This window comes from Sminthopsis crassicaudata, chromosome 1 (assembly GCF_048593235.1).
Source record: "Sminthopsis crassicaudata isolate SCR6 chromosome 1, ASM4859323v1, whole genome shotgun sequence".
Classification (NCBI taxonomy): domain Eukaryota; kingdom Metazoa; phylum Chordata; class Mammalia; order Dasyuromorphia; family Dasyuridae; genus Sminthopsis; species Sminthopsis crassicaudata.
The window spans coordinates 84,892,451-84,910,799 of NC_133617.1; the positions used below are offsets into that span (position 1 = coordinate 84,892,451).

At 35.7% G+C, this 18,349-nt stretch overlaps 1 protein-coding gene across 15 annotated transcripts in view; it reads left to right on the plus strand.

Moving 5' to 3' along the window:
• PTK2 (protein tyrosine kinase 2) overlaps positions 1–18,349 on the plus strand; it is a 380,904-nt gene that overhangs the window by 330,933 nt on the left and 31,622 nt on the right. For all 15 annotated transcript variants that reach the window (XM_074264715.1, XM_074264671.1, XM_074264680.1 and 12 more), the window contains 3 exons: positions 4,587–4,673; positions 6,294–6,431; positions 8,065–8,196. In XM_074264715.1, coding sequence (XP_074120816.1) covers positions 4,587–4,673; positions 6,294–6,431; positions 8,065–8,196 — 357 coding nt within the window. The remainder of the gene's footprint in view (positions 1–4,586; positions 4,674–6,293; positions 6,432–8,064; positions 8,197–18,349) is intronic.

Below are 18,349 nucleotides of genomic sequence, written 5' to 3' on the forward strand. Positions count from 1 at the left end.
CACTTTTTAGAGTTACTGTGAGAATCAAATAGAATAATATTTGTAAAGCACTTAGCACAACAGCTGGGACATACTATATGCTATCATTATCATCATCGTCGTCATGTTCTCTGACATCAAAACCAATCTTTTTTCCACTATACCTTCTAAAGAGATATGATAAATTATAAACAAACTTACTTCACATTTTTGAATGCCTTTGTTACTCAAGAGTCAAACCATGCTTTCTGTATTAATCAATAGACGTCACTTATCAAATTCCCTCAGCTTTTATGTTTACAGAATTTTTCAGCCAGAAAGGTATTCAATTACTCTGAAACTGGATGACAACATGATTTAACTGCTTTACTTTCTGGTATGAACTAGTGATATCCCAGATCCTATTGAGTTTTTATAATCTTCCCACAGTTTTTTATCACAACAAAATTTCAATTCCATTAAGTACAAGTAGGAAATAAGGCTTCTAGATCTAAATTTTATGAATAAATAGAAAGAGAATTTTCAAAAACTGGAAAAATGAATTCTTCAGATTAAAAACATAAAATAGTGGCAAAACAGAAGTTGTATTTAGAAGTAGAACATTAAAACTACCTCCCAAAATGAGTGATTGAATGTTATTTACTAATGAACTCTCAGTAATACTTAAACATTTCCAAAGTCTTTGTTGTCTATTAATATGGGTGCTTCTCAACAGTATAAATCACAATCTATCAGTTCTTTTTTTTTTCTGATTCTTATCTTTCTGTATATAAATCCAGTGTTCTAGATCCAATGCTTAGTGTCCATCTGTTATACCTCACTTTTACTACATGACTAATACATCTCCTTTTCTAGTCATACATCTTTAAGACTATTTTTACAAGCTATTTATAATTTTTTTATCTAGATCTCTTATATCATTAGTGTAGGAAACTTCCAGTTCAGATATTTCCCATACCAAATGTAGGTCAGCAGTAGTCTATATCTCATAACATGAGTTGCTCAGAGATGTTAGGGTTCTGCCAGGCATTAGGTGATACTTGAACCCTTGTCTCCTTGATTCAGAGGCCAGCTCTCCATTCATAAATGATTTGATACCTTAATATAAATACTTAGAATAAGTTTGTGTCTGTTGTGCATCTATTCATAGTATCATCAGATTTATCAGATCATAGAGCTGGAAGGGATATAAAAGTACTTAATATGATGCACAGAAGATTCTTTTAATATTCTGCATTGAAGCCCATCCCTTCATTGGAGGATCCCAAACCATTGTTAATTCCATTAATAATTTTTTGTGTTTCCTAAGGTTAAGCTATGGCATGGTATAGTTGATGCAATGTCAAGACATCTCAGCCATCATGTATTTTTAATAGTTACTTCCTCTTCTATAGTCAGTGTACAGATACTAATATTCTTCTATTCTACCTCCATCTCCCAGTTCGATACCTACTATGTGCCAGGCACAGGCACTGTGATAAGCATTAGGGAAAGGATTAGAAGGGTTAAAAAAGAGTTGACAGTAATGACAGAAGCAGCATGTAAATAATTATGTGTAAAGAAAAGCCTCTAGCTTTAAAGAGGATTAGGAAAAGATTCCTGTAGATGGTGATATTTTATCTGTGACTTGAAGAAAGGCAGGAGTTCATCTCCTTAATGAAGAAGGAGAGAATTTTGAACATAGAAGCCAGGCAGTGAAAACATGCAGGGTTGGGAGATGGAGTGTTTTATGGCAAGAGACAGCCAGGTGTCACTGGGTCACCGTGTTTGTTGGGTAGGAAGGAAGGGAAACCAAACAGAGGGCTTTCTATTTGATACTGAAGGGGGTAAGAAGTCACTGGAGTCTGTTGGATGGAAAACACATGATTGTGCCTGCAATCTAAGAAAGATTGGTTTGACAGCTTAGTAGAAGACATACTGCAGTGGGGAGAAACTTGCATCAGGGAACAATTGGAACTGCTATGGCAGCAGCCAGATTTATGTATAGTGATGAGGGCCTATATGTTGTGAAAAAAGGAAGGAAAGGGAATAAGCATTTATTAAGCATGTGCAATTTACTAGGCACAGTGCTAAGCACTTTATAAATGTTATTTCATTTGATCTTCACTTGATATTGTAAAGACAAAATCAAGTCTAGCCAACAAATTGGATATGGGGGACTGAGAGAGAGTGAAGAATTAAGGATGACACCTAGATGGCAAACCTGGGTAACTGGGAGCATGGTAATATTGCAAAACCATTTTTAGGAATTGGCCTAAAATAATGTCTCTCCCCACCCCTGCCCCAAACTTCTAGCAGATGGTTCACATGTTTGATTCTTAATGTTCCTGTTATACTACTAGCTTGAAATTGAGCAAATCACTTCCTCTCTGTGCCTTGATTTTCTCATTTACAAAATGAGGGCATTGTTCCAGATGACTTTTTTAGTTTCAAGCAGTAGAGATGATATGGTAAAAGGTAAAATTCATTTTGACTGGAATATGGAGGATTATAGGCTGTCAATCAAGAAGCATTTATTAAGTACTTACTGTGTGCTAGACACTGTGCTTAGCACTGGCACATAATCAGTGCGAAGTGATATGAAATGAGGCTAGAAAAATAGTCAAGTCAGGTTGTAGAATGTCTTAAATGCCATGATAAGGAATTCCTGTATTATCTTTTCAGGATAGGAAGATACTGGAGATTTTTGACTCAGGAAATGACATGGAGTCTTTGCAAAAATAATTTTTCTAGTCTTTTCCCACCCATTATATACTGTTTCCATACTCCTTCACAACATAGCCTGGTTTAATTGAAAAAACTGAATTAGGCATAATTCATGACAAGTAGTCATCCATTTTCCACTTACGTCCTTTTACAAGTAACTCACCACCGAGGATATAGCACGTCCCCTTTTAAAAAAAAAAAAAATTAATTGTTACAATTTTCTCCTATTATATTGAGCTGAAAGTGGCTTTTCTCTAACTTCTTCCCCCTGGTATCCCAGTGCTACTGGAATACTTCTGCATACAAGCAGAAAAAAGCTTAGTCTGGCCATTTGATAACCCTTTTTATTGTCCCATGATACCCCCTATTTGGAAATTCTTCCTCATAAAAACTTGTCTTCTTTCCCTTCTGTTGTATTTAAAATCCATTTCTTTTTATCTTCACTTCAATAACAGTGGACCCTATCTTCTTACCACTTTTCATATATAAGTTCTCTAGTTAGATTATAAAATGTTTGAAAGGAAAATAATATTTAAGGTAATTTATTTGAATTCCCTCGTTTTACAAAAGAAACTGAAACCCAGAAAGGCATTAAACTGAAGATTATATAGTGATCAAGCCAGCATCAAAACTCTGGTTTACTGTCTCTCAGTCTTATGTCCTTTCTGTTAAGTCATTCATCATGATATTATCTGATAGTCCTTCACCTAATCATATTGATGTAAACTGTGAACTTTGGGGGAAGGGTGTCCTAAATTAGAAATTTCAAACCCTTATGAGAGGAGCCCCCCACTCCTCTTTATAGGAGGAACTCCCAGATAGTAATCTTCTATTCAATTGGAGATCTTGGCCTAGGATATAATCACTACCCTCTATTGGGTTGAAAATTAGTCCCTCAAAGTGGATATCTTCAACATAAAGAAGATCTAACTCACTTCCAGTTGATCAGTGATGGACAGAAACAGCTACACCCAGAGAAGGAACACTGGGAAGTGAATGTAAACTGTTAGCACTACTGTCTATCTACCCAGGTTACTTATACCTTCAGAATCCAATACTTAACGTGCAATAAGAAAATTGGATTTACACACATATATTGTATCTAGGTTATACTGTAACACATTTAATATGTATGGGATTGCCTGTCATCTAGGGGAGAGAGTAGAGGTAGGGAGGGGAAAATTTGGAAAAATGAATACAAGGGATAATGTTATTTTAAAAAAAAATTACTCATGCATATGTACTGTCAAAAAATTTATATTATAAAATTAATAAAAAAATTTTTAAAAAGAAAGAAAATTAGTCCCTCAAATTGCTCCCTATCTCAGGGCCATAAAAATCCAATATAACCAAAAGCCTGTAAAAATCCATCTCTGCAAATAACCCTAACAGGATTTTGCCTGCTGATGAAGATATTTTCTTCTCAGTCTAATAAACCCATTTTTGTTACAAAACTTGCTATTCGGGATATGTAAATTCTTTCCCAAAGCCTGGGACACTGGCCTGGTGACCCCATTGCTCTCAGGGGATCTCAACCCTCATTTCTCATACCTCAGCAATATCATCTCATTTGTTTATCCTGAATTTATTAAGAACCATCTATTTTTCATCCATGTTTTCATCTCTATAATGGTGAAAATTCTTTCTTCCCATTTTATAGATTAAAAAATAAAGACTGAGCCTCAGAAAGTATGTATCTTTCATAAGGTCATAGTAATAGAGCCATAACTCAAACTAAGGCCCTCCGACTCCAGGCTTTGTATGCTTTCACTGTACTATGTTGACTCCTTTGTCTTAGGGATATTTTTTCATTCTCTTCAATAAATGATATTTGACTAGAAATAGATTGTTAAATAAACAAATATATTCATCTATTTATTGCGCTTGTAATTTGTTCACAGCCCAGCCGACCTGGTTATCCTAGCCCAAGATCCAGTGAAGGTTTTTATCCTAGTCCACAACATATGGTACAAGCCAATCATTATCAGGTAAAAGAATGAAGTATACTATTTTATTTCTCCATGCTGTCAAAGAAATTTCTATACAATGTGTCTTTATGTTCCTATCTTTGTTTTATTTATCAGTGTCTGAGTTCTATGGGTCCTGGCCAATAAAGTCTAAATGTTTCTTATATCTTCCCTATGTTTTTTCATAGAAATAATACCTCCCAGTTAGAACTTTCACTAGACAGAATGTTAATTATCGATGAGTGCTATAAACAGTAAGTACTGTTAAGAGTTCAAAGGAAGGGGGAAAGCACTTAAGGCTAAGATATTGAATGGTATTTAAATTTCCTGAGAACATTTTTATTTTTATAAGTAGGAGATTTCTTTGGGACTTTTCATATTCATTTTTAGACTGAGTAATAACCATTTGAGTCCTTTCCCATAGTTATTTGTGTTACTTGGAATGTTGCCATAAAACATTGGAAACTTCTTTATCGGAAAACTATCTTAAAGTTCTCTGGCAAGTAGAGATTCTTTCAAAAAAAAAAAAAAAAAGATGATGATGATGATGAAATAGCATTCTGGAAGTATTTTTTATCATTAAGATGTTTTCACATGTCTTCATTTCTATAAAATTAAAACTTATAAACTTCTTAGAAGAAACAGTAATTGTATTCAACTCCTGTAGAAATCAATGGAAAGAGATTGAAAGGAATATAACAAAATCTCTTAAACCCAAAAGACATTTTAGTTTGATTTGAGAAACAGCCTGAAGTATCCATTTTATTTAATCCTAGCTATTTGGTCTTTGGATTTCTGTAGTTAGTTAATTACATGACAACATTAGGCTAAGGAATTGATATTTTTCATTATTTTTTGAAGTAGGTGACATTTTACTTATTTCATTTGATCCTTACAAACCTATGAGGTAGAGAGTGTAAATATTCTTTCTTTGAAGAAATCAAGACATAGACATATGATTTGTCCAGCTTCCTACTGCTTATAAGATAAAGAACTGGGACTTGAAGCAACAAATAAAATATTGATTACATTTTTTCTGTTTCTGATACTCTTTGTGAAGAAGAAACTACATAGACTTTTTTTTCTCCTCGGCTTTAGATTTACCTCCTTCAAAATTATAATTGCATTGCCCTAGGTCATGAATTCTTGGTCTTTGTTAAAGCTTTGGGGTTATCTAGACTCCCACCTGTCTACCTAGGAACTCTAGAGTATTGAACTTGGAGTCAAGAAGATCTGAGTTCAGATCCTACCTTAGATACTTAACAGCTGTGAGACACTGGGCAAAGTCACTTAACCTTTCTATACCACTACTTCCTCATCATAAAACCTAGAGGTTGGACTCTTGTGATATACCTCTATAATGGTATAATCTTACTTTTAAAGTCTTTGTCCAAAAGTTATGAGGGACGTGCTGGCAACCAAGTGTTGTTTAGGGTATTTAATATTGTCATCTGAAGAATGTGTTTTTCTCATCTTTTGGAGGAATACTTTTTTTACAGTTCCATAACAAATTACTTTTTATTTGGTTGTTTATAAGCCATATTTTTTTTTCTTCTATTTCTTGCCCTGGATGGGTCAAAGCTACTTAAAAATCAATTAAGATCCTTAAAAATATTATGATATCTTCTCTAACTTGCACAGGTCTCTGGTTATACTGGTTCTCATGGAATAACAGCTATGGCTGGCAGCATTTATCCTGGTCAGGCATCTCTGTTGGACCAAACAGAGTCTTGGAACCACCGACCTCAAGACGTATCAATGTGGCAGCCTAACATGGAGGTAAATCATATTTTCTTAGGAAATCAATTTTTCTTTCTTAAAAAAAAACTTTGCTTTTTGCTTTTACATAACATTAATTTTGGAATATATTGCTATCCTCCCTAATGAACAATCCCTGGTAACAAATATTAAAAAATAAAAACAGGTCAGCAAAACTAGCCAATACATCAGTAATGTGTGACTATATGTAATATTTCATATCCATGTCCTCTATTTCTACAATAAAGAAAAGGAGATTCATTTTTTTCTATTTTTCTAAAGCATTGGGTTTTATAGTTACACAGTGTTTAGTTTAATTTTATTATTCTTTCTATTTCCATTGTTATAGCCATTGTGTATATTATATTCTTGTACCAATTGCTTTACTATGTCTTCCTATGCTTCTCTTAATTCTTTTTATTTTTTCATATTTGTTATTTCTTATGATACAATAATAGAAAATCAATTTATTAATGTGTTGTAGTTTAAATGGGATCCCTTTAACTTAAAATTTTTTCAATTTTCTGTATATACAGAAAAACTTTTATCCTATGTGCTTATCTAGTGTTCTATGCTAAATCAGAGATTGAGTCCAAGGTTTTATGAAAACCGTTTATAGAAATACCAAAGGGAAGATTCTGTAATCTCTCATTCACTTTTCTGGAAGACACCAAGTTGATGATAGACAGCATATAAATAAAACCAGAAGGCACCGTAGCTTCAGTAGATTAGCATATCAGGAAAAGATTTTCATTCCTAGACTTACTATTCCTGGTATATATGAAGCAAATCGTACCACTTCATTTGTACTGTTTGACAGGAAACATTATTTTTTCTTATTTCTAAGCTCTTTCATTGTTTCTCTGACCTAATCCTCTTTTTTTAAATCAGCAAACATTTATTAACCATTCTTTTTGTTCAGAATATTAGAGAAGACATAGTATCTGTCCTCGCAGATTTTTGATCTAGTAGGGGATGAGGCCAAAACACAGATAGCTATAATATATATTACATTTAAAGTACCTCAGAACCAAGAACTTTGTGAGGTATGAACAAAGATGGTAACTTCTCAAAAGGATTCATTCTTCTCCTTATTATGATTTTCCTTTTCAGTTCTCTTTGGCTTCCAGAACTAAAAAATACTTTAAATCAGCCTTTGAAATGATAGTTTATCAGTTTATAGTCCTTGACATACACAAAGTGCTTTATGTCCATTATCTCATTTGATCTTCACAACAGTTCTGTGAGGAAGGCACAAGAATAGTTATCTCTACTTTGTGAAAGAAAAAACTGAGGGTCAGAGAGATTAAATAGATTGTTCAAAAATCAGTTGGGGGGGCAGGATTTTTATGATCAGTTATTCTCCAGTTCAGTGAAGAAACCAAAAATTCCTGTCAACTTGCAAAGTTGACTTTAAAATATTTCTTTGAACATCATCATTGCCTGCTACCAAATCATACTTTTATTCACAATTTTTTATCTTCTCTTTGGAGTTTGATCCTGGCACAAACATGATTATTCAAGGGTTTTTTTTGTCCTTTAACTAATGTAAAGAGTTTGTTTTGCTCCTTGAAAATCATCGAGAAAAATGCACCAGTGGTGTAAAAAGCAGATTGAAATAATAAAGATATGGACTTTTTTTCTCATCATGTAGGACTCTGCCACGTTGGACATGAGGGGATTAGGCCAAGTTCTTCCAGCGCATCTTATGGAAGAGAGGTTGATACGACAGCAGCAGGAAATGGAAGAAGATCAACGATGGCTTGAGAAGGAAGAGAGATTTTTGGTAAATGCTTTCAGACAACCATACCTCTCACAGCTGTTAAAACCCACTCAACAATAATAGATTTTTATGTTTTGTAAGGATGTGGCCTCTTTTGCTTCACCATTGAAAGCAGAATTGAGAGTAACAGGTAGAAATTGCAGGTTCTCTGAGGAAGAAAATGCTTCTTAAAGCTTCAAGTAACCAACCAAGTACCTTGGAAAACAGTGGTTTAGACATCACTGGAGGTCTTCAAATGTCGGCTGGATGACCATTTTTCACAGATGTTGAAGTGGGGATTCTTTTTCAAGTGTAATAAAGGACCTCTGAGATCCCATCTAATCCTGAGATTCTGTGAGGCTTATTAATACACCAGAACATTTCAGAATAGATCTAATCTCTATTCTATAGGACTCACCTGCATATATACTAAGAGTACTCTCTTACATTGCCTAGGTGCTCTCTGCTTCAAGCCAAACTGTCCCACTTCCTTCCATTGATCCTCATGTGGCATTGACTCAAAACCTTACTTCATCCTGATTGCCTTCCTCTGGACTCTTTCCAGATTGTCAATATCCTTCTTAAAATGTGGTATATACAACTCAACACAATGTTCTGGTTGTCATCTAATGCAGTAAGATCACCTCCCTTAGTCTGTTCACAATAGCAGCCTAAGATCATATTGGGTTTTTTTCCCCTTTGGTGGGGATTGGGGAAAGGGAAGTAGTTTTGCCATGTCACTATGGACTTAATAAGCTCATAGTCCATTGAAACCCCAAATTTTTCCAGACAAACTTCTGTCTAGCTATATCTTCCCCAGCTAATTCATATATCCTTACCTTTGTTTTCCAAAAGTCTAGGTAAGCTATATATAGCGAATTTCTCTGTCAGAAAAGGAACGAGGTTGGTCTGACATGTTTATAATGAAGCCAGGAACCATGGTAGACATTGGAGATGCTGTGTAGCTGAGGGAGGCAGGTATACATAAAGGTATTTACAAAGTACTTAGAAAATATCTGGACCTTAAGTCCAACAGTGTGAATCAGGAAAGACTTCCTATAAAAGATGTGGCTTCACCCTAGCCAGGGAGGTGAGGTGAGGAGATAGTGTGCTATAAATCAAGAAAAATGAGGAATCAGGTTTGGCTGAATCATACTACATGGGAAGGAGAATAATGTATAATAACCTAGAGCTAATAGACCCTGGAGGATATTAAATGTAGCGGTGACATGGTCAAGGCTTAGGAAAATCACTTGAGTGGGAGACTGAATAATGGGAGAAATTTGAGGCTGTTGTGATAGTTCAGATGAGAAGTGACAAGGGCCTCAGCTAGGGTAGTGGCTGTGAGTAGAGATCAGTAAAGAGATGAGAGAAATGGGGAGCTAGAAACAACAAAATTTGGCAACTAGTTGGATATGTGGAATAAGAAGCACCAATCCTTATAGCAGGGATGAATTAGGAGAATATTTGAGTAGTCCAGGGTAGACATAATAAAGACCTTGGCTGTGTGACTGGAGGGAAGAACACAAATCTGAGAGAAAAAGAAATGACAAAATTTGGCAATTGATTAAATATGTGGGGTGAGTGAGAGAGTATAAAGTAGAAAATGACTTTGAGGTTATGAATCTGGATTACTGTCAATGCCTTCAACAGAAGAAGGAAGTTCTAAAGAGAGGTGCATTAGAAGGGAAAAAAATGAGTTCTGTTTTGGATGTTAGTTTGCCTATACTTCCTCTACTAATTTACTGGGGTTTTTTTGGCACAATTGACAACCTCTTGTAGTTTTCTTTCTGAGTTTTTTGTGACAAGGCTCCTCTTTTGACCTGCTTCACTACTACTCAATTTCCTTTGGATCTTCATCCATAGGGGGCAGCTAGGTGGCGCAGTGGATAGAGCACCAGCCTTGAATTCAGGAGGACCCGAGTTCAAATCTGGTCTCAGACACTTAACACTTCCTAGCTATGTGATCCTGGGCAAGTCACTTAACCCCAGCGTGGAGGGGGAGGGGGGAGAGTATCTTCATCCATGTCAGTTACTAAGTATACCCCAAGTCTCTACCCTAACAAATCCCTCTTTTCTTGCTATGCTGTCTCACATAGGAATTTCATCAACTCCTCTTAGGTTCAATTATCTCAATGCAGATGATTCCCAGATCTATTTATTCATCCTCATTCTTTCTTCAGAGCCCTTAGCTCACATCATTATTTAGTGAATTTTTCAACCTGGATGTCCTGTGGGAATGCAACATGTGGGAAAAAAAATCCTAATTATCATTATCCCCAAACCCATCCCTACTTTCTATCAAAGATGTCACTATAATTCTGGTCTCCCAGGCTTACAGCCCTGGTTCATTTTTAATTTTTCACTCTTACCCCAAGTGCCCAATCATTGCTAAATCTTTTCATCTCTTTCCACAACATTTTTTCCCCTCTACTTATACAGCTCCCACCTCAGTTCCAGTCTTTCTTATTTTCTTGCCTTAACTGTTGTAATCATCTATCTCATAATTGGTCATCTTGCCTCAAGTCTTTCCTCACTCTGATCCATCTTTCACAAACCTGTCCAAGTGGTTTTGCTGAAATGTAGCTCTGAGTATGTCACGATCTCTACTCACTAGATTTCATCCATCTCTTCTTACCTCTAGGACCATGTTTAAACTCCTTTATCATTGAAAGCTCTTCATAGTCATCTGTTTATCATTCAAAGCCCAGACTAGCAAAATTTCAAGAGAGCCCATTGCCAGATAATGATCCAAAAAAAGACACTGAGAAGGAGCAGCCAGGTAATTAGGAGAAGAACAGAGTCAGGAAAACTTGGAGAGAAAGAGCCTGTCCAGGAGGAGGAGAGAGTGAACAGTGTCAAGTGCTACCAAGAAGGTTTGAAAGTGGAGAGAGGAGAAATCATGGGGGAGGGATAAAGGTTGAGAAGTGAATTTTTTTTTTGTCCTCTGTGTGTCCCTTTTCCTTAGTTTGTTTTTTTGTTTGTATGACATTATTGAACAGCTTCACTAAGATCCTTTTTTAGTAAACAGAGTACCACATCCTGGTGTGAAGATGATGCTGAATTTGTAAAGGGCCTTTTACTACTAGCAGGACCTTCTAAGTTTGAAAAGCTCCTTGTATATTCACAGCTCTTCTGGTTGTTATTCAATCCAGCCTACCTACTATTTCAGGAGATCCCCATACCAGATGATGAATATTTGAAGGTCCACAGCACTTTATTTAAAAACAAAACAAAACCTTCTGCTAAGGCATAGGGTAGCTAGAATCAGCTTTAGTACAAAGGAGCTCCAAATAGAAAATGCCCAAGAGCTGTGGGCACCCATCCCAAACGTATCACTATTATCCACCCTGCTAGTAATAATAGCTCTTATTTATATAATATTTTACAATTTGCTACAACACTTCATTGCAATCTGCCATCTGACAGACATAGTTCTATAGTGTACAGATTACTGTACTAGGAGGCAAGAAGATCAGGGTTCAGATCCCACCGCAGTCACTTGTATTAGCTCTGTAGGGGACCAGTCCCTTAACTTCTCTGATACTTTCCTTATCTGTAAATAATGATGTTGGACTTCATGATTTCTAAACTCTAAAGCTATTGTTCTGTGATCTTCCCCTCTACCCAAAACAGTATTAGGTCCGTGAGGATAAGAACTTTGTTGCTTTGTAATCCCAGAACCCAGCACAGTGCCTTGCTCCATAAAAAACACCTAATAAATGTTTGTTGAGTCAAATTGCATTCTTCCCTTTTGTCAAATGAACTAGCAAGTGATTGATCTAGACTTGAGTCTTGATCTTTCTGCTACTCAATTGGGATTAATGGTCTTTAAGTATAGAGTGGCCCCTGAGCTAATCCTCAACTCATCCCTTGCTCATGCCCTCCTTTATCCTGACACAATAATTATAAAAAGATGTCAGCTTGCAAGTTCCTGAGCTGTATTAAAGACTGCCAAATTAGAAGTCCACAATTTCAGTCTGCAAAAGTATTCAAGTAATGCCTTTATGTGATCTCCTAGCTGGAGTTTTACAAGTATTAGGTTGTTTCCCAACTAAATTATAAAATCTTTTAAGGCAAGGTTTTAATAAACTCCATGAAGATGGTTAAACCACAATATGTAAATAAAGAGGCTTCATTGACTTCATTGAGTTAAGTGAACCAGTAGTGTGAGAACCCAAAAAAGCCCCAACAAGTTCTTAAGCTGCCTGGATAGAAGCCTGGTGTCCAGAGCATGGGAGATGTAATAGTCCCTACAGTTATTTGCTATTTCCTAATCTAACCCCATCTGGATGCATGTTTTAGGAGAGCATTGATAAAATAGAGAATGTCTAGGATGAGATAGCTTCAATAAAAACACTCCATGTCATTGTGCAGAATTGGGGTGAGGAGGGACTGAGTTAGAGTTGAGAACTGAAATTTCTGTGCCTTCAAATATTCAAAATCTGTCATGTGAAAGGAAGAATCAGACATTCTAACTGGCCCCAGAGGATAGAACTATGTTAGGTTCTTACTAAGTGCTAAGTCTTTACAGAACTAGGATCAGAAAAAAGGCATTACAGTTGGACAGATTTCAGTTCTATATAAGGAAGAAATTTTCTGATAATTAGAACTGTCCAACAATGCAAAGAACTCTCTATAGGTGGAGAGTTCCCTTTCATCAAAATTGTTAAAGCAGAGGACAAGTGAATGGTTTTGTGAGAATGTTGTGTATATGAGTCAGGTTTCAGGAAAGGATGGAACTTAATAATGATGTCTCTGAGATCCTTTACAATTCGAAGATTCTTTGCATTCATGTTTGGGGATACAGCTGTCATCAATTTCCTGCATACCTACAATCTAAAGTAATCCTCATTATGACACAGAGTTGATTGGGTTCTCAGCACAAATCTCTGGTTAGTATTTCCAAACCGTAAAAGTTCCAAATATACACACAGTGTTGGACTATATGTCTCTTGTCCGAAGTTTGGCCTAGCCAAGTTTGTAAAAGGTCACCACCAGATTGACTACAAGGTAATTAATTTTTCAGCCATTTGCTTTTCCTGCATAAATCCTCAGTAGTAATGTCACAGTGTAAGCACAACCGCCATTATCAGACCCTTGATCTGGCCCTCACTCACAAGCATTCCACCCTCATAGTCCATAATTCTGACACTCTTCTATCTGTACTTGCTGTCCCTCCAGTGCATTATCCCTAACCTATTCTTCAAATGCAATGCAACTTATACTCACTTAATCCTTTTCTGCTTTCCAAGCCTTCACTTTGTCTCACTTTCCAGTCTTCAAAATCTTATTTTTTTTCCTCTCTCTTCAAAATCTTGACCAGAAGTAGACCCTGTCCTCAGTTTTACATCCCTTACCTTATTAGCTCTTATCAGTAATACTTTTCTAGACTCTATCTCCAGACTGCTTTCATCATCCATTTTTTTTAATTAATTGTTTTATTTTTTTCTGATTGGACAAGTATATTAACTTTTTAAATACACATTTCTTCATGAATCATGTTGGGAGAGAAATCAGAACAAAAAGAAAAAACCATGAGGCGGAGGGTGGAACAGGAAAAAAAAGTGAACATAGCATGTGTTGATGATTTACATTCCATCTTTTTCATTCTTACTGAACACCATTGAAGAAAATCACAATACTGTTAACCTGGATTTACTATATATTTATGTTATCCAATCTCAACTAGTCTCTCACTGTTGGCACACAAATCATTTTATTCTTCACTGATTAACTGTTTTGCACCATGCACAGTGGCTATTCTGTTCTTTTGTTTAAGCCAACATTTCCACCACTTTTCTCCCATCACCCCCATGCGAACAGAAGAACGTATTACACTGATACAATTAAGTTTATCTCAATCAAGTCCCCTCTCTTTCACAGTGTCACTATTAAAATAAATCTTGCAACACTTAGTCCCCCATTCTTTGCTCCAATCTTGGAGAATGAGATGCCCCTTTTTGCCAAGTTACAATCCCTTCTTATTCCCTACAGGGACTTGCCATTGATCATATTTCCTCCTTAATTTTCAACCTTTGATTATCCACTAGCTCCCTTCCTGCTGCCCAGAGCATTCACATTAAGAAACCAAACAAAACCCTCATTTGATCCTACTATCCTTTCAAGATTATTTCTTTTATCTACTGCTTTTCTCAGCCACACTCCTAGAAAAGTTGTCTATACTCACTGTTTCCAGTTTCTCTTCTACTAACTTCTCAATTCTTTGCAATCTGGCTTCTGTCCTCACCACTGGAATGAAATTTCTCTCTCCAAAATATGATCTTCTTTCAAATAGATTTTTATTAATTTCTTTTGAATAACAAAAATTTTTTGAAAAAAAAATTTTGAGAAAAAAGAAGAGACAAAAATTGGCAAAACCATTCAACACATTGAAAAAAATCTGTTTCATGCCGTGGTCCATACTTGTTGATCTCTTCAAGAAAGTGAAATGAGTTTTGTCATATCTCTTCTTTGCAAACAAGCTTGGACTTTTTGATTTCATAATATTGTTTCATTTGTAGTGGCTGATCTTGCCATTTAAACTATTGCAGTTATTGTGTATATTGTTTTTCTGGCTTTGCCAATGTCATTTTGAATCAGTTTTTATAAATCTTTACATATTTTTCTGCCTTCATCACTTTTGTCATTTCTTACAGAACAATAATGTTGCATTAAATTTATGTGCCAAAATTTTTAGCCAGTCGCTAGTTGAAGAGCATCTACTTTGTTTCTATGTCTTTGCTTACCACAAAGAGTTCTGTTTTAACTTGGAGTAAATGCCTGGCAATAGAATCTCTGAGTTAGTCTTTAAATCTTCTAGTCACTATATTTGCATATTTCTAAATTGCTTTCCAAAACGGCTCTACCAATTCACAGCTCCAACAAGGCTTTATTATACTTGCCTTTCCACTATTCCTATAACATTACTATATCTTTTCTTATTTTTACAAATTTTCTGAGTGTGAGATGAAATCTCCAGATTATTTTTATTTGTATTCCTTTTATTAGTAGTAATTTGATGCATTCCCTCATAGTCTTTTGAAAGCTATCTGTTAATATTTTTTGGTCATTTATCTGTTAGAGAATGACTTTTGCAATGATCTTTTTATTACTAAATCCAATGGCCTTTTCTCAGTCCTTTTCCTTGATATCACTACATTGTTGACCAACCCCTTCTTTCTGTATGCTCTCCTCCCTGAATTTTTATGCTACTGTTCTTTCATGACCCATTTCCTGTTCTGTCCAGAGTCATCTTCCATTTTTATACTCATTCTTTCCCTCTTCTCTCTATCTTTCTGTTTCTCCTCTTTTTCAGAGGTGAAGGGAAAATGCTCTAGACATGGAGCTAACCAGTAAAACAACACAGCCACTAGACTCCAGGGCCTCTCACCTGGACTATGCCAATCTTGACTCCTCTGACAATGATATCATCTGTCTTTAGTTTCTCCCTTCTCCAAGCTGCCCTCCAAACAGTTGCCAAAGGCATTTTCCTAAAGCTTAGTTCTAACTGTGTCACTCCCCTGTTAGGAAGCATCATTCCCCTTAGGATAAAATGCAAAGTTTTTCCTATTTGACATTTAAGATCTTCACAGTATGTCTCCAGTCTGCCCTTTCAAACTGATTTCACATTACTCTCCCTCACATGTTTTATACTCCGGATTTACTTGCTATTTGTTGTAAATGATACTCTTATCTTCTGCCTCTGTCCCCTTGCACAGACTCTCCCCTGATGTTCTTCACCACTTCCTCTTGGAACCTCTACTTCCCTTCAGAATACAACTTAAGGGACATCAGTTTCAATAATCCTTCTTTGATTTTTCCCAACTGTGAGTTCCTTTTTACCTCAACAAACTCAAAGAATTTATTTGTATAAATTTATTTGGTTTTTTGTGCATATGATGTGTACTTTAGTGACCCATAAGATCCTTGAGGCAGGGATTTTGTATTTATGTCCCTAGACCTTGCACAGTATCTGATTTCATAGTAGAGATTAATTAAATGCTTAGTGATTGATCTTTTGATTGATACAGGATTTGCAGTCTGCTCCAGTAGAGGAAGTACCCTCATTACAAAAAATTACAAATCCATGAAATGTGAAAGAATATTGCATTAATAACTGATTGCATATTAGAGATAATAGTAAACTTCTTGAAATACTTTTGGCACTTTCAGTCATAGTCTAAAGTAATATATATATATATATATATATAGGATTCTTAAGCCTCTTTGAATGAATTTTTTTTTTTTTTACCTCTTGCTAACTATATTTTAAAAACAATATTCTGATGAGTCCATAGACTTCAGCAGACTGCCAAAGGAATCCATGACAAGATTAAAAACTTCTGAAATAGGGAATTAGGTTTTGTTTTATAAGTCTTTAATTTTGTTAGAAGTTTACTAGCACATTCATTGTCACTAAACTTGGCCAGCTTTTCAGGATACACCTTGGCTTTTTAAATTTGGCCCTTTCTACATCATTTCATGAATTGTTAGTTAAATGAGGCAGAATACAGTGAAGAGTTTTCACATCTTTGCTGACAGTGGAAATCCCCAGTTTTGTGTAGCACTTCCACATTACAGGCTGAAACATGTCCTCTGTCTTCATAGTTTCTTTGATCTATAGCAATCATAAGCACGGTGTTCATCATCTAGCACAGAATTCTGCACAGAATCGGGTGAGCATTCAAAAATGCTTCTGAAATGGAATGAATTGGTTTATTTTTGGATTGTATTGAATTGAATTCGACAGACTAAGGTAGCTCTACAGAGTTCTTACTAGATTGTTCAGTGTCTTATGTACAAGTGTTATTCTTTATTTAATGGACTTTCAAAAGTAGTTTTCAGCATGTTGCATTTCCTTTTTGCAGGGATTTATGTAATATTTTGGTGGGTTTCTCACATATCTGCAAAAGTCATCAGAGTTGTGCCTAAATAGGATAGATTGAATTATAGAATTGTACATTTTTGGAGCTAAAAAGGGCCTTTACAGATTATCTTCTTAGGAATCATAGCTTTAGGATCTTAAAGTTCATCAAATTTAACCTCCTCATTTTATAGTTAAAGAAACTGAGACTAAGAGGTGGGAATTAATTCTACCTGGGTACTGGAGCTAGTAAGTAAGTTATTCAGTGGTCCTCACACTTGGGAGTTCCAACTCCAGGCCCAATGCTTTTTCTTCAGCTGAGCACCACTTTTTTTCTGTCCAAACTGCTTCCCTAGCTACCATATTCAGACTTTCATCACCACTTGTCTCTGTTATTGCAGTGATTTCCCATTTACTTTCCCTGCCTCCATACCCTCCCACTCCAGGCCATCTTACACTCTGTCATCAAAATGTCTTTAGTTAAATCCAGATCTAAACATGTCACTGCTCTACTCATTAAGCTACAGGAACTTCCTGGTACTCTAGAATCAAATAGAATAGTTTAGCTTTTAAAGATCTTTACAACTTCATCCCCTGTCTTTCTGGACTCATTCCATATTACTCCTTCTCTGTGTGATTTAATCAAACTGACCTCTGTTCCTTGCACTTAATAGAACATCTCCTTTCTCTGTGCCTTTGCACAGCCTCCTCCGTGTTTGGAATAGATTTTCTCTTTGCCTCTGCCTCATAGAATTCCTCTCTTCTTTCAAGATGCAACTTAAAGCACCAACTTCTCCATGAAACTTATCTTGATGCCCTCAATTGCTATTAGCCTCTCTCTCTCAAACAATCTTCTGTTTAACTATTTTGTATTTCTTCAGTATGTAGTTTTATGTGTCTTTTAGAATATTTTTGGTAAAGATTGTTTCATTTATTGTATTTATTCTCCCAACACCTAGAACAGTGCTTTACACATAATAGGTACACAGAACATGCTTATTGATTGGTTGATATTATTAGATTTTGATAAGGACAAAGGAGAAATTAACTGAAGGGGAAAAGTAGATTTAGCAGCTGGGCTGGGATATAAATGAGAAGGATTTCTAAAGGAAGGGAGTGCGCCATAAGATGGATTGCACAAATGCTCAAAGGAAGAAGAATATAAGGTGAGTTTGAAGAACAACATGGTCCATTTTGGTTGGACAGAGCCCCTATTCCAGTAATGAGCAACAATAAGATTTCTTTGTGTTTATATGCATTTTTTATCACTTTTTAATAATTTTTATTATTTTCACAATGCTTCAACAACTT